This window comes from Dama dama, chromosome 2, assembly GCF_033118175.1.
Source record: "Dama dama isolate Ldn47 chromosome 2, ASM3311817v1, whole genome shotgun sequence".
NCBI classification, from domain to species: domain Eukaryota; kingdom Metazoa; phylum Chordata; class Mammalia; order Artiodactyla; family Cervidae; genus Dama; species Dama dama.
In genome coordinates, this window is record NC_083682.1 from 8,610,872 (window position 1) to 8,627,362 (window position 16,491).

Below are 16,491 nucleotides of genomic sequence, written 5' to 3' on the forward strand. Positions count from 1 at the left end.
ACCACTTGAATGATGAGGTCTGAGCTGCAGATGGAGGCAGGGGTGGGGGCAGCTGCCTCGGAGGACGAAAGAGGGAGCCTGGTACTTAGGAAGTGGTGTGGAGGGCAGACAAGGCCAGTGGCGGCAAAGGGAGGCCCCTCCATTCCTTCTAGATCTGGTCATTTACTCTGCAGCAAGGGGACGGTGACTCCAAGGAATTCCTGCCTGGGATTACAACAGCCTTCAAGGAACAAGGGTTTCCCTTGTGGCTCAGCTGGTAAAAAATCCATCTGCAACACGGGAGCCCTCAGTTCGATCCCTGGGTTGGGAAGATCCCCTGGAGAAGTGAAAGGCTACCCACTCCAGTATCCAGGCCTGGAGAATTCCATGGACTCTTGAGAGACTTTCACTTTCAAGGAACAAAGAACTTGGGGGTGGGGGGTGGGGTGGTGGAAGCGGAATTCCTTCTCATGAGAAGACTGTTGAATGATGCTCCAGCATTTAAAATAGTCTCCTTCCCCAAGGGCTGGGGTGCCTTCCTTCATGTCTCCAGGGTAAAGGAGCTGCACTCACCGTCCCCGGCTGTGCCCCCACCCACGGGGCTGAGGCCACAATATGTGGCAGCTACAAGACAGCTGTTGACTCTGCCCCTTTCCTCAGATCACTGTCCCACCAGAGCGCGAAGACTCTGGGGGCTCAGGGCTCCACCCTGGCCGCCCTCTCCACCTTCAGGCAGAGGTGACTGCCGGCAGCAACACGAGGGGGCTGGCCCTCAGCATCCGCGGAATGCGCTGAGCTCTGGCTCCCGGCCCACTTCCTGCCCCTGCGCCCTAGGCCCCGCTCCGGCGGGAGTCCCCCTGGGAGAAGCCGCATGGCTCCGTCTGGCACACTCAAGAGGCCTGAGCCTCCCCCAGCTCGTAACTCTCCTGGCCGGTCAGGCCTGACGTGAGTTACCCTTCCTTTGGGCCTCTGTCTTTCCTAAGTGAAGAGGGGGCCAGAATCTTTTCAAGAGACGAAGAATATTCTGAGTACCCCAGTGAAGTCAGAAACACCGACACGCTCTCCTATTCAACTCCCACACAAATGTTCTGGAATTTATGTTTGCCTGCAGATATTAAATGTCACCAACACTTGGCCTGGGACTCTCCAACGAGCAAAGCAGACACCCTTCAGGAGAAGACCTCTGACCTCTGACCTGGGCTTCTGAGAAGTGGCACAAACATATGCATTCGCTGGTCTCAGTTTCCACGTCTGGCTCCTCGCCTCAAACGCCCTGAGATTTTCCCCGCCTGAGGCTTCCTTCACAGGAAGAGGTGTGGGGCCATCACAGCTATGTGCCCCGGGGGTTTAGATCCAACGCTGGATGGTCTGAGCCCTTTGCTGCCTTGGCACCCCGGCACCAGGAAGCCGTCCCAGCAGCTGAACAAAGTGTCTTTTATTTGTGACACACAAATACAACCAACGCAAAGAGATCACTTTTCCCTTTGATTCCAGTGATAACAAGTTGCTAAAGAAAAAAATATATATATATATCTCTCAAGAAGGCGTATTATCTCCAAAGTTTCCTCTAAAAAAAAAAAAAAAAAACAGGAAGGGTTAAAAAGAACCACACACATGTCATGTACACATCTGATATCAATGCAAATAACCTGAAACAGAGTGGAAACCAACTAAAAAACAAATCTCAAATTAATTATTTTTTAACATGCCCCAAACAAACCAAAAAGCCTGGTACAAGACCTGCTGTTTCTTAAAACCAAGAGCTTGGCGAAATGGAGACTGATGGTTGAGAACTGAACAGGCTCAATGGCAACAGGGTGACCTCCCTGCCCAACCTGACCACCCCCCATCCCCAGCAGCCTCTGGGTGGTGGCAGAGGCGGCTGGACAAGCAGGGCCCACACCAAGTGTCCATTGACCAATGGGGCTCAGTGCCAGGTATCCAGTGAAGGGAAAGAATCATGGACACTTCACTCCCTTTATGTGGGATTTACACTGGGGTCCCTCTGGGGCCCTGTGAGTGGGAGGTTATCAGAAATCCATGATCTAAAATGATGAATATTTATCATTCTGTGTCCTTTGACAGACAGCAGGGATCAAAGGAAAAGCTCTTCCTAAATATGCTTCCTTTGTTCCATGAGTCTTAGAAGGAACCCTCTAATGTCCTCCTAGCAATGAAAACCCTCCCCTTTGGGTAAAATCTCCTGGGAGCCAGCTGAGTGGGCCAAAGGTGGGTTTGCTCCAGTGTGAAGGTGCGCGGCCCTCTCCAAGGGAGTGCCACGTCCACCGCTGGGCAGTCCAGAGCATCACAGAGTGCTCAGCAGGGAGGCTGTGTGCCCCGGCCCCACACACGTGGGAGCCTGGGGGAGAAGCCAGAGCAGCCTCAGGGAGACAGGCCAACACAGGCGGCCTGGGCCAGGGCAGGGACTGGGGTAAGTTGACTGAGGTCAGAAGCACTGACCGACCTCCTGGGATCAACACTCCGCAGGCAGGACCTTTGGGATGCTCTGGAAGGCAGAGCTCCAGTTGTCCCAGGGGAGGCAGCAGGTGCTTTTTCCTGGATAAGGATTTGGTCATTCTCTTCCCTGGAAGGAGGGTAAGGTCTGGGGATGAGGGATAGCCTGAGCTCTGACCTTGTGCCCTGTCCACCCCACGAGAGGAGAGGAAGGGGCTCCCCCGCCCACCTGCCACCAGGGAGGGCAGCTGTGGGGCCGCGTCCCGTGCCGCCGGCCAGGGCGGGCCTCCCTGAGGGAGCAGAGGCCAGGCTGGGGGATGCAGGCAGGAGGCCTGCTGCTGGCTGGGGGCTCTCCGAAGGCTGGGGGTGGGGGCGGGGGTGGGGGTGGGGAAGGAGACCCACCCTCAGAGAGCTAACAGCACCAAGATATGAGAGGAAACAGCATTAAATATGGCAGGAACGAGGGGCCATAAGGGGGAAGACGAGGGGCTCCCTGATGTTATTTCCCCCTTGAGAGTCAGAACGGGGTGGGGGGCAGGCGAGAGGCAGAGGGAGGCAGCGAGAGGGGATGGAGACGAGCAGGCCAGGCTCCAGCTCTTTCCTATGAACAAAAACCTCGGGTCACCGCCTTGGGATCACAGGGCCAAGCTCGGGATGCAGCCCGGTCAGAAGCCAGAGAAGCCATGGTCCCCACACAGGCCCCCCTGACGCTACTTCCTGGCCCCTCAGCACCTCGCTGACAACCACGGGCTCCTGAAGCCGGCTGGTGCCCGGGACAACTCCACTCTAACTGCGAATCCACAAAGGCACAGCCAGGAAGAGCGCCCTTGCTTCCCCAAGTTGTGACATAAAAGACCTTCCAAGGGTCTCCATCGAGCAGCCCCTCCACCGAACAGGGGGAGTCACTCTGAAGCCTCTCGGCACAAAAGCCTACGCCGAGTCCATTCCTCTTTGGGAACCAGCCAGAGCCTGACCCAGGGCTCCAGGATTTTCACGAAGCTGGGAACAAACGCTCCATTCGTCCAGCTGTGTGTGGCGGGGAGGGGGCTTGTCAGGAACCCAGCGGCAGGGAGGTCGCGGAGCCCCACGCTCAGGGCCGAGGGCCGCATGAGAAGGGAGCCACTGTGCAAGGACGCGCCGAGTGCCCGGCCCCTTGCTGCCCCTCCCGGCAGCCTGCCCTTCCAGGGGAAAGCAGGAGGGGCAGACAGACCACCCCTCCCCGGAGTTGGGGCTGAGGAGGCCACCTGGAGAGCGGCGGGAGACCGGGGAGAGGACAGGCCTTGGAGAGTGCGTGCTGGCTTGGGACTCAGTGGCAGCAGCCGCCACAGTGCCCGCCCGAATGGGAGTGCTGGCTGTCCCCAAACTTGGTCCTCCGGCTCAGGATCTCATAGGAGCAGTCCTCCCCACAGCAGCCGGACATGCTTGGGGAAGAGTCATCGATTTCAAATCTGCAGGCAGGCAGGAGGAAAGGGTTGGCTGGGGGCGGCGGATGCCTTCCACCCCAGGAGTCAGGGCTCAGGAGCAGGGCAGGGGACCAGGCCAGAGGCGTGCCCACACCATCTCCCCCAGCCCCAGCCCTCTGGACCTCAGGCCCAGGAGCTCCGTATTAGGACAAGGTGGGCCAGGATAGGGAAAAAGACATGGGCCAGCAGCTGCCGCCGCCCAGGGGGTCCCACCCCGGGCCCAGCTCCTTACTGCAGCGCTTCTCTGAAGAACTGGTAGGCGCCATGATTGTGCTTAAATACCGTTAACATAACTTTCTTCATCTGTGTGCTGAGAAGGAAGCAGAGAGAACCTTCCAGAAGGAGAAACAGGTGCTAAATCACACGTGCTCTCTCGTGCCTCCACCTGCTGTCTCCTGCCTGCTGCCGGGAGTGCTCCTGAGCCCCGCTCTGCCGTCTCCTGCCTGCTGCTGGGAATGCTCCTGAGCCCCGCTCTGCCGTCTCAGGTGGTGCCGCCCTTGGACACGAGGCTGCTCCCCGCCTGACTGACTTCTCCTCTGCATCTTCTCTGCGTCCCAGTGGAGATGCACAGAACAGGCACTCAGGGGTGCTTGCTGCCCTCAGCCCACTGCACCAAATGTGGAGTCATGGCAGGGCAGGGAGGTTCTAGATAACTCTTCTTCCAGAACACTCCTGTGAGCCTTGTCCCCACCGCCCCTCTCCCAGGCGTACGGCAGAGACAGCTCCTCCCAAGAGCGGCACGTGCACACACACACACACACACCCCACCTGTTGGCCATGAGCTGCAGAATCTGTATGAGGAACTTCCCCAGGCCTTTCCGCCGCACCTTGCTCTCCAACTGCACCTCATAGCTGGGGGAGGAAAGCAGAGTTATCCTGCAGGGGCCGTGAGGCCTGGCCCAGGCCCAGACACGCACGTGGCCTCTGCCTCCTCCCCAGTGCCCACCCCCGCGCCATGGCCCCTACCAGTACAGGACTTCATCCCCGCACTCCACGTCAAACCGGAAGTGAGAGAAGGCGACGGGCACCGATCGGTTTTCCCAAGCGATGAGGTACCAGGCTCGGTCATCCGTCATCTCCTCGCGCTTCTCTCGGTCCTTCCAGCCCCACTCGCTCTGCTCGTACCTGGGAGACAGCGGCAGTCAGGACAGGGACTCCGCAGAGCACAGGCAGCCCCCTCCCACCCAGGTGAGCGTACATGGTCTGCATGTTGGTCTTGGTCAGGTCGAAGGCCCAGTCCACGGTGGCCGGCTCCAGGCCGGACACTCGCTTACATTCAATGGAGACGTTCAACCTGGAAGAGGAAAAGGAGGCGTCTGGAGCCAGCGCCAGGCCCAGCACCGCCCGCTGCCCGGACAGCCTGACGACGAGGCGCTCCTGGTCTGTTAATCTACAGGGAAAAGCTGAGCCCGGACGTGACTGCAGAAGGTGCCTGTGAAGGAACGAAGCCATTCAGGCTGAGATTAACGACTGTCATCACCAGCCTACCACTATCCTGACCACAAGCCCCACTTCCTGCCACCCCCCTGCACCGTCCTTATCAGACTCAGCACTGTGTCAACTCCTGCCCCTCTCGGCTATCTCTTTGCTTTCTCTGCCTGCTCTTCTGTACTTTGTTATAAACACCTGAGTCTTCTCTGTTCCCTTAGTTCCTGCCCTGAGGCATTTTTCCTGTTGCTTTCATTTCTGAATCCAGTCCTCACTGGGCACCCATGGGAGCCCTTTGTTCTTATCTCCCAACCTCACCTGCGAAAGTGGCAGGATGACCTCAGGCCCTTCAGGAAGACGGCAGCCCCCATCCCCCTGAGGAGTCCTGCCTGCTGCCTCCTCTGAGGACACAGGGGTGCTCTCAGCTGACCAAACAGAATGGATCAGGGTTCACCCCAAGCTCTGTTTCTCTAAACTAATGAAAGAGGCATTAAGGTATCAATCTATTTGTTTTTGGCCATGCCATGCAGCTTGCAGGACCCTAGTTCCCTGACCAGGGCCTGAACACGGGCCACAGCAGTGAAAGTTCCGAGTCCCAACCACAGACTGCCAAGGGAGTCCCTCGATCTACTATTTACTTCTAAATGACTTAAGTAAATTACAGTTAAACTCTTTGGCAAACTGTGAAATCACATTCTCCAGGAAGCGCCACATTCTGAAAGGACTGACTCGACTCCTTGGAGGACATCACCCCTGGAAGCCACCGTCACCTCTGCTGACTAGTGCGTTATATAAGCTACATGTGTGCTTGGCCATGTGAGTACAGGACTCCTGGCTCTGAAGAGTCTTCTTTCTTTGTACTACTGACCATGCAGTGGTCAGAAATGACCCAACACAGCACTGCACCTGTCTTAGCTATACATTTTCTGAAGGCTGGTTGGAGAGCATAGATTCTCCACTCAACTGACTTCTTTAAGTACATGAAAGTACAGTCTTAAAAAAAAAAGAAAAAAAACAAAGTACAGTCTTAGCCACACAAATCACACACAATTCCAAGCACCAAATGAGCCCAGAGTCAACTGGCAACGCCTGCTTCAGAGCTGGCCCATGTCTCTGGAAGTCGTGAGAACGTGGGGCGGGAACACTGAGATCACAGTAAGGAATCTCTGTTGTTCTTGTTCAGTCGCTAAGTCGTGTCTGATTCTTGGCAACCTCACGACTGCAGCACTCCAGGTTCCTCTGTCCTTCACTATCTCCCAGAGTTTGCTCAAATTTATATCCACTGAGTCAGTGATGCTATCTAACCATCTCATCTCCATTGCCCCTCTTTCCTCCTGCCTTCAATATTTCCCAGCATCAAGGTCTTTTCCAATGAGTCAGCTCTTAGCATCAGGTGGCCTAAGTACTGGAGTTTCACCTTCAGCATCAGTCCTTCCAATGAATATTCAGGGTGGATCTCCTTTAGGATTGAGTGGTTTGATCTCTTTGCTGTCCAAGGGACTCTTGAGTCTTCTCCAGCACCATAATTCAAAAGCATCAATCCTTTGGTGCTCAGCCTTCTTTATGGTCCAACTCTCACATTTGTACGTGACTACTGGAAAAAACCATAGCTTTGACTATATGGACCTTTGACTCTCTGCTTTTTAATGCACTGTCTAGGTTTGTCATAGCCAAACTATGTCAAAGGACTTCCTGGAATCTGAATGATGATGCAGCTTCGAGAAGAGTTGTAACGCATCTGATCACAGACAGGAAGAATACATTAACGTGATACTATGAAACTCAGACACAGCCATGCAAGGCAAATGTAGTATTACCTACTGGAGTCTCTCCATCATAATTCATGCATTTACATTCGTCTTATCTCATTCATTAAAATACTGACACCAGCTCCTACTTCCAGTGCTGGATATAGTCTCTGTGCTCCGTAAAACAACCTTGCAAGTTTGGCATCATCACTCCATTTAACCGATAAAAAATAAGGCTTGAAGAGTATGTCGACTTAACCAAATACGGTTAATAAGAAGCATCATTATGATTCAAACCCATGGTGATGATTCTGTAAAATCATAGCCCTGGTTTTTCCCTGAGCCAACAGCATCTCTGGTACCTATTTTATAAACCAAAGAAACAAAAAGGGGAGTGGGGCTTTAATCCAGAATTGGCAGTGAACTGGATTAGTAAAGACAATAGTAGTAATAACAACTCACACGGATCTAGCCTTTAGTATGTTCCAGGCACTAACACTGCATCCAATCCTTCTGATGACTGTGGGGAAAGTACTTATTTCGAAAATTTAGACACAGAGAAGGTAAGTAATTTGTCCAGGGTCACAAAGCCCTAAGTGGCTTTTACCCATTATACTATATACTCAGGGAAAGAGTGCTGGACTGAGAATGAAAAGTCCCCTCAGCTGGCAGGGAGAAATTCCAGAAGCTCAGACTCTCATTTAGCTCATCAGAGTCTTGGTTCTCTGCCTAAAATGAGGGAATCAGCCCAGATGATTTCTCAGCTTTGTTTCCGCTCTGTAGTTCTCGGTCGGGGAGCACAGCAAGCCCCACACAGACGTCAGTCTGAGATCAGGCCACCTTTGCTCATCCGCAGATCCCTCTGTTACCCTAATGGAGGGGTTTGTATCAGCAGGATACTAGCCATTGTTTCTGATTTTTCATTAACAAAGAAAAAAGAAGTCTGAGGAAGCCTACTCTGGAAAGGTGAATTCCTAAAGAGCAAGGACAGGACAGGTAGGAATGCTGAACACTCACCCATTCCGATCGTATTTCTTGAACACGGGGAAAGCCTCCAGTGGGTCTCCAAGCTGTGGAAGGAAAGAAAAGAGGAGTATGTAGCACAAATGTGGGCTTGGCCGTCACCGGCTCCACCCTGTGTGGACCCACGTAGAGGCACAGCTCCCCAGCCCAAGAGCAGCCCTTACACAGACACGCCATCTGTCTTAGCTCTGAAGTCACGTGTAGGCAGAAGGCCCAACAAAGTTGTAGCTTTGTTTGACACGGGAAGAAGAAACTTTACTGCCTAATACTAAACGCTGGCCTCTGAGCATAAAACCTGCTCAGTGCCCACCTGACCCAAGAGAGAAGAGAGGGCCCCTGATCCACCCGTGTCCTTCTATGACGTCCTCAACTAACCTTCCCTGGTCAAAATCCAAAATGGAAAATCATGTCCCTGGGCCACATCCTCGAAAGTATGACTGCTTACTGAGTGGACTAAAAGAATAACAAAACCTGGAACGTGAACTGCGGCAGGAAGGGTGACCCAAATCTCTCCTGGCTCATGGGAAAGCTGAGCCGCTCCCAGTCAGGCCCACCGAGTGCTCAGAATCATGGCTACTCCTCCCCTGACTGTGGCCCCTAAAACCAGGCTGCTGCAACCCCAGTGCATAGCACAACCTGCGGCACCTCACAGGCAGGCAATAAATGTCTGAAGGCAAGAATGAGAAAACTATACCACATTTTACTAGGGAGGCTTCCTCCCCAAGATGCAAAACCCTAATAAAAACTTTTCCAGACGCTTTTCCAATGGTAAGGAAACAGACCCACAAAAAGCAGCAGCCACTTTCTCTTGACTCCACACCTCCCTGCACGCCTGGGCCCATCCCTGGTCCTCCTCACAACTCTCCCAGGCTCCCAGCCAGGCTGGTCCAAAGCCTCACCCCAACCCCACCGCAGCAAGAAGGCAGTAGAGGTGTGGATGCGTAGTAACTCTGTTCTGCCACAGGGTGGCGCCAAAAGAAGTCAAATTAAAAACCAAGCTGCGGTTCCAGGAGGAAGGGACTGGGAAAGAGGGGAGAGTTACCCTGTTGGCGGCGTCCACTTTGGCACAGACAGCATCCATGGCTGCTCGCTCCTCCAGCCGCTTCTGTTTCTTCTCCTTTGCCCTGCTCGACTTCCTCTGCAAGAGGGAAAAGCAGAGTGGGCTGGAAGGCGGTGACCAACGAAAGACAGAAGGTCCCTCTGGGGACCCCAAGGGCCGGTCCTCGATTCGTGTGCCTGGTCTCAGCAGCAGGAACTTCAGGTCTGGCTGCCACACGCACGGTCACCTGGTCACGCAGGAAAGACCTGAGCGTTTCCCAGTCATGAGACCATGGGAGCATCGCTAGACTTCTCCGCTTCCCTACCGGGAAGAGGACTGGCCACGGAACCAGGGGGTCACTGTGAGGACTGAAGCAGAGCCCCCCACCTCAGCGCTGCCTAATAAATATTCATCTGTTCATTCCCTCCTAAGGCAGGAACAAGTAATTTTAGACACATTCAGGGCAGGTTTCAGGAAGGCGATGGCATCTGAAGCAGCTGCTGATAGCTGCTCTTAAGTATAAATTTATTCAAAGCCTTTTCAGTGTCTTCAGGCTTCAAGAAATGACGATCTGCTCTGAGGACAGCCTCCTGGGGAGGTGGGGCCCTTTCTAAGCGAGGCCCGGGGCACTCCTGCTTAAGGAGACGGAGCTGCTCCCAAAAACAGCTGCTCAGCCCAGGCCCGTGAGTGGCAGGCGTACTTAGCACCCAGTGACGAGGGCAGAGTGAAGGGCCCCAAGGAGTTCACCTGGGGACAGAGGCCACACTGACACGTGGTCAGCAGAGCCAAGCTGCAGGGGAGGAGCAAAGGGAGGCTGTCCTCACACAGAGAAGCAAACCGCGAACCCCCTGTAACTCCAAGTGGAGCACGTCTGGTCTGGAGGGTCACACCAGGTTTGGACCCTCCCCTCACCCTGTGTAAAAACTGGGAGGCTTCCCTAGGGGTCCAGTGGTTGGGAGTCGCCTGCCAGTGCAGGGAAGGTGGGTTCCAGTCCTGCTCCAGGAGGATCCCACGAGCCATGGAGCCCACAAGAGAAGCCGCCACCACGAGAAGCCCAGGCACCGTGATGAAGAGGTGGCCCCGCTTCCCGCCACTAGAAAGAGCCTGCGTGCAGCAACAACGACCCACCACTGCCAAAGAATGATCAAACAAACAAACTGGGAACATAGGGAAAAGAGCCCAAAGCTCAATAGACCTTGTCCAAAGCCTCTTTCTGCCCTGTACTCCCTTCGGGTCTTAGGACAAGCCACAGCCATTCTTGGAGCCTCCTTCCCTCAACTGATGAGCATGGCCCTTTATACCTCCTTTAAAGTATTAAGCCTGTGAGGTTTACTGTGGCCTGTGTTCAATAAACACTTCCCGGTCTCCCTCCCAAGGAGGGGGGCAGAGCAGCACAGGCACCCGGGGGTGCCTGCCCACCCAGTCTGAGTCCTGAATCACCCCAAGGCCCTGGGAAGACGGCTCTGCTTTCCACCAGCCACATGGCCTCGTCTGACCCCACCCCTCATTTCCTGACCTCACCAGTGAGACGTTTTGCTACTTCCAATTCCACCGTAGCTGGGACACAGCCCAGGAAAGGTTGAGCTGAAAAACCCAGCTGCTGGATAAACTCTACCCTCGGTTCCTCCAGGAATGACAGTGCTTAACTTCTGCACAAGCAAGCAGCAGGCAAGAGTTCCGATACCAGGAGCTCACAGAAGTGGCTCTTCCAGGTACAGACTCGCCCAGCACCAGCTGTGTACCAGTTGCAGGCTGGGCACTGCAGGAAGCCGGCTGGAGCCCCTTTCTTACCTTCCTGGAGGAAGGAACAAACAAGAGAGCAGACTGTCTTCGTGACACTGGGATCTGGGGACACAACTAGCCCTTCTCAACCACAAAGAGGTTTTAGAGCATCCATTTTTTTTCTCCTCTGGGAATCTGAGTTTCAAGACAACACTGAGAAATACACTCATCTTGCAGAACACTTTCACAAGAAGAAGCTGAGGCTCAAAGGGATGTCGTGACTTGTTCAGAGTTCCACAGAGAGCAAATGGCAAAGGGGAGACTAAATCCCAGGGACTGGGCTGCAGATTCAGCATCTGTCCCCCCAGCCACGCTGTCTCCCACTTGGAGAGCCTACACCTGCGGCCAATACCTTCTTAGCTCTGTTCAACTAAGGTCAAGATGAGACCTCGGGAGTCCCCAAGGCAGCTGCTGGGTGATTCATTCCTCATTACCCTTCTGGTATGGTAGCAGCTGACGTGACATGCCCACACAGTACCACCCCAGACCCCACCTCCACACTGAAGTAGGGATAAAGAACAGGGAAGCCTGAGACGGAAGATCACCAGGGCTGTGCAATGGGGCAGAAAGAACATGAGTTTTGGCATCAAACAGGCCAGGTGACTGAGAAAGGAACTCTGCCTCCAGGAAAGGAACTCCAACTCCAGGAAAATGGGGACGCGACTGCCGGCCTAACAGAATAGCCACAAGGCTAGGTCAGAGGTCAACACACCTTCACCATCGAGGCCAGCTCCCTGCCTTCACCCTGCACTCTAGCTCTCTCTCAGCCTGATACAGAGCTGAAGGATCGGAGGTGCTGCACATGTGACGTCCAGAACCCGGAAGGCAATGAAATCTAGGTTCCCTCCATAGCGTCTCATTCTTAAGCACTAGAAGTAAGCAATTCCTAAGCACCAGCAGCAGGAGGGCCAGGTCCGGGTCTCCAGATTTATGGGCTCATTCATGTAGGGGAACAGGTAAGCCAGGCAGCTCTTGGAGCTTCGGGCTGCTGTGGTCCAAGACTGGGGGTAAAGAAAGTGCCCCTTAAGCGCTTCGCTGCCTGCACTCCAGGTATGAAACAGGCTACGGCCGCCAGACAGGCAGAAGCTCTCCCCCAAACCGAGCACTCGCAAGGAAAAGTGGTCTCCTACTGTTCCAATTAGCTTTGTCCTGCCTTGTGGAGGTAAGACTATCCTGCGGGGACACAGGGAAAGTCTCCTAATTAAAATGGGAAATAAGTGCAGTGAAGAGTAAAGCTCCTTGTCTTTCCCAAGGGAGCTTTACATAATAAAGAGTGTGGGATTTTGAGTCAAGAGACCCAGATTTGACTCTCAGCTCTCCCACTTAATAGCTGTGTGACTTTGGGCAAGTTATTTACTCTCTTTCCAACAAGTCACTCAGTTCCTCTGAACCTCAGTTTCCTTATCAATCAGTTCAGTTGCTCAGTTGTGTCCGACTCTGCAACCCCACAGACTAGAGCACACCAGGCCTCCCTGTCCCTCACCAACTCCCAGAGTTTATCCATAAAACAGGGCTACCAATGCCTCTACCTCACAGGGCTGTTGCGAGAAGAAAAAAAAATGATACAATATACCAGATACAAAAATTCTTTATTGTAAGGATTTCTGTTTACAAGTACCTAGTAGCCATAAACACCTGCTGAATAAATCCTCCAAGATTCAAATCCAGGTCTGAACCCCAAAGTCCATGCTCTGTTCATCAATTAAACGTATATGAAGCTTGCTGTAACTAAGTGTGATGGAAGAGTTGTTTTCACATGCAGCTGTCAAACTCCTCCCCTTGCTATTTCTATCAAAGTAGTATCTCTCTCTCTTTTTGGCCACACCTTGCAGTTTGTGGGATCTTAATTCCCTGACAGGGATTGAACCTGTACCCCCAGCAGTGAGAACACAGAGTCCTAACCACTGGCCCACCAGTAAGCCCCTCAAAGTGGCATCTCTATGATTGCTAGTCATAATGGTAATTCTATGACCATGAGGGGTCACAGAGTGAAATTAAAAAACACCCCCATGGGAGCAGGAGGCACCTTTCAGAAAAAAGATTTGGGACCCTTTAGGTTTTCAGCATCAATGCTTCCATCCCACAAGGAATCCAGGAAAAAACCGTTTCTGGCAAAGAGAGTGAGTGAAAGTCGCTCAGTCGTGTCTGACTCTTTGCGACCCCACAGACTATACAGTCCATGGAATTCTCCAGGCCAGAATACTGGAGTGGGTAGCCGTTCCCTTCTCCAGGGGATCTTCCCAACCCAGGAATCGAACCAGGGTCTCCTGCATGGCAGGTGGACTCTTTACCAGCCGAACTACCAGGGAAGCCCGAGACAGAGCTCTACATTCTAATTCCTGAGACAACACCTGTGTGGCAGCAAGGGGAGAGAACTCTGAAGAGAACGGTGCTCCACCTGAGGCCACCCTCTCCCTCAGCCAGTGGCCAGACCGTCATACGGAGCGAGGCGCTGTGCTGGAGGGTGATGACCAGGAACCATGACCCTTCCGACATGAGGTGGGGAGTCCACAGCCCCCCACCCACAAAGAATGAGGATAATGAGAGGGTTCTGGCTCTGCTTCAGGGAGGGAAATTCAAATCTGTCTTTTGTAATGAGCTTCAGGCCGGAAGAGACCAACCAGGTGGGGGCTGTTGTGAGAAACACATCTGTAACGTATGAGTAATAAGATTGGGGCCCTAGAGGAAGCAGCAATGATCTCAGGGTCTCTGAGGCCTGCTGTTTCAACTCAACCAATGAGGAAGTGTTGAATCAGAATGGCATGTTATGCTTCTTGCTTTCTGCTCAGTGTGGAATGGCTGATGCTGGGCAGATTCACTAAGTAATACCAGGGACACAAGATTTTACTCCACTTCAACAGAAGAGCTGGGGCCTGGGACCTTTCACTAAAATCTAGGTTAAATATGCCTAAGGCCTCTAGACTTGATTTTCTACACACGAAGCACACAGTGTCCAAAAGTCCTTGCTGAAACACGATGAATAGGTTTTGACATGGATTACATAAAGTGCTCTGACGTGGGTAAGACAACCATTTCTGTCTAACAAGTTGATTCATTCAGTCAATAACTATTTGAGTGGAGAGGATAAAAATCTAGGTTAATAACAGTAGGGACAAATCTAATGGGTTAAAAATAGCACAAATCTATTTTAGAAAACTGAAGGCTGAGAATACAGGGGAAAATAACAGCCACTATTTAAGAGACACCCATGTGACTATTTACATTTCATTTAATCCTCATATCTGTCTCAAAGGGGAGGAAATTCAAATCCACATCCATGAGGAAATTCAAATCCACAAAGGCCAGCTCACTGGCACAACATCATGCCACCAGTCAGGGAAGATCAGGCTGGAACTGGAGTTTCTCTGGCTCCAAAGTGAGGACTCCCTAAAAGGTGGTGGAAATTTCGCGTAAAAACTAAGATACGTGGTGACAGGGAGGGCCAGTTACTTGTTCAGGAGAGTGACGGGTGCTGCTCTAACTAGGACTTAGGAAGGTGAACTCACAGAAACATGCGAGTAACTTCTGCCCAACCTTCTATCAGCACATGCCCCGGAAAGGCATAAAAAGCACCTCTAGACTGCCTTCTGCAGAACAGGTGGTCACTATCCATCCGGGGCTGGGGCCATCACCAGTGCCCTTCCAGCGCCCCCTGCTCACCTTCTGCACAGCTTCCCCATGCAAAACCACCTGCGGTGTGAATACCACTAGCAACCCAACTAATAAGACCCACTTGGGTGCATCTGGGAGGCCCCTGAAGGCAAGCCTCTGTCGATAAGGAAGAGAATGTTTTTGAGCAAGAGGAACCTGCTGGAGAGGTTCGAAAGAGACTGGGGAAGGCAGCTTCGCCGAGTAGCGGGAAGCGCAGCGGCCGGGGATTCGAGAGCCCTGAGTCAGGGTCTGTGACCTTGGCTGGGTGCCTCGTTTCCTCTGGGCCTCGGTTCCCTCCAAGCCAGCACAGGCCTAGGATATGGGAAGCCACGAAGCTAGTGACAGCCGGGTGATGGGTGACCCCCGGAGGCGGGGGGGATACCCAGGGACTGCTCGGGGATGCAGGGGGGTGGGGTGGGCGCCAAGAAGATAACAGATCCTAGAGGAAGGCAGAGGCGGGGGGCACCGGAGGGGGTGGGGCCCGGAGAGGGGGCTCCCCTGGAGATTCCCAGGGCTGGGCCGGGCGTGGGGGCACTTCGACTGAGGTAGTCGAGTCATGTGGGGGCTGGGAGGGGGGTCACGTGAGGCCGGAGGGGGTCAGGGTCACGTGAGAGGGGGTTCAAGGAACAATGGGGGCGCAGGGGGGGGGTGGCAAGGGGAGCGGGGAGCCCTCCCAGCCCTGGCGTCTCCTCTCCCTGCCTCACTCACCCCCATGGCGACAACGGCGGCGGTGGCGCTCAGCTCCTCCTTCCCACACTTGCCGGCTGGGAGGCGGCGGTAGCGGCGACACTGGAGCGGCGGCGGGCCCCGCACTGCGCGTGCGCCTCGCGGGCTCCCCAGCGCGCCCTGGCGGGAACCGCGCCGGCGCAGAGCCCCGCGAAGGGACGGGCGGGGGAAGGCGCGCAGGTGGAGAGCCTGGGAGGCGGGCCGAGGGTCTCGCAAACCAGAAAGAGGCGGGAGGCGCGGAGCAAGCGTCGCGCTAGGAATGACGTAAGCTCGGGCCCGCCCCCCCTCTCCCCAGGCTGTGTCTGTAGCCATGGCAACGGCCTCACAGCCCTCGGGGAAGCGCGCGGCTGGGCAGCCCGGTGGGTGGCAGCGCCTCCCCTGCGCTGGCCTCTGCGTCTCCTCCTCCTTAACCTGGTCATCCGCGGAGCAGCCACCTTCCCAGCCGACCAAACGCGTCACGACCTCCGAAATACCTGCTCCTCCTACAACCCTCGGGCATAGGAGAGGTGTTTGGAACATTTCCCACCTTCTAGATCGTGAACTCTTGAAATCCCTTTTCTAACCAGAGTCATTCATCCATCTAACTCTTTTCTTCTTAATTCATCTGTATAGCTGTCTTCTAACTTTTCATTCATCCTCCACTCGTTTGCTCTCTCAAACACTGGCTAGGACCATAGCTGAGCAGGGCATGGCTACTCTCTCCAGTATTGCTGCCTGGAGAATCCCCATGGAGAGAGAAGCCTGCTGGGCTACAGTCCATGGGGTCGCAAAGGGTCGGACAGGACTGAGCACTGCACAGCACCATACCAACACTATGCAGAGCCCAGGGAGCCCAGAAAGGAACAACAGGCTGTCCCAGTCCAGAACTTACACTTCAGAGGGGAGGCAGGCATGTTTAATGGGGAGTGGAAGGTGATGTGAAATTGAGACATCCTGCGTCCTGGACATCCTTCATTTCAGTCTATCCCAGCAGACCAGTGTGACCCCCACTTGACCTGTATCACCATCACCTGGGGAACCTGTGCACTGTGCAGCCCTGGGGCCTACCCCAGAATCTCCAGGGGTGGAGCCAGAATATTAGCTTCTAGGAGCTCCCCAGATAGGGTCCTACTTAGGAAAATCAGAAAACTGCCACCCAAGACAAGCCTCAAAGGCTTTGTTAGGTTTTACTCCTTGTCCTTCCCTCAGCACAGCACAG

At 54.1% G+C, this 16,491-nt stretch overlaps 1 protein-coding gene across 1 annotated transcript; it reads right to left on the minus strand.

Moving 5' to 3' along the window:
* Nucleotides 1–1,399: 1,399 nt before the first annotated feature.
* Nucleotides 1,400–15,412, minus strand: NAA40 (N-alpha-acetyltransferase 40, NatD catalytic subunit). Its single transcript, XM_061164933.1, has 8 exons — nt 15,276–15,412; nt 9,138–9,233; nt 8,090–8,142; nt 5,095–5,190; nt 4,863–5,021; nt 4,665–4,748; nt 4,129–4,206; nt 1,400–3,881 (listed from the first exon to the last, which is right to left on the minus strand). The coding sequence occupies exons 1-8, from the start codon at nt 15,279–15,281 to the stop codon at nt 3,740–3,742; spliced, it is 714 nt and encodes a 237-aa protein (XP_061020916.1). The 5' UTR covers nt 15,282–15,412; the 3' UTR covers nt 1,400–3,739.
* Between the last annotated feature and the right edge of the window lie 1,079 nt (nt 15,413–16,491).

Bases quoted from the DNA above. Each gene is read 5' to 3' on its own strand.
- NAA40 (XM_061164933.1), bottom strand. The intron at 8,143-9,137 runs GTAACTCTCCCC...TTCCTTCCACAG, and splicing joins AAGTGGACGCCGCCAACAGG to CTTGGAGACCCACTGGAGGC. The intron at 5,191-8,089 runs GTGAGTGTTCAG...TTCCTCTTCCAG, and splicing joins AAGAAATACGATCGGAATGG to GTTGAACGTCTCCATTGAAT.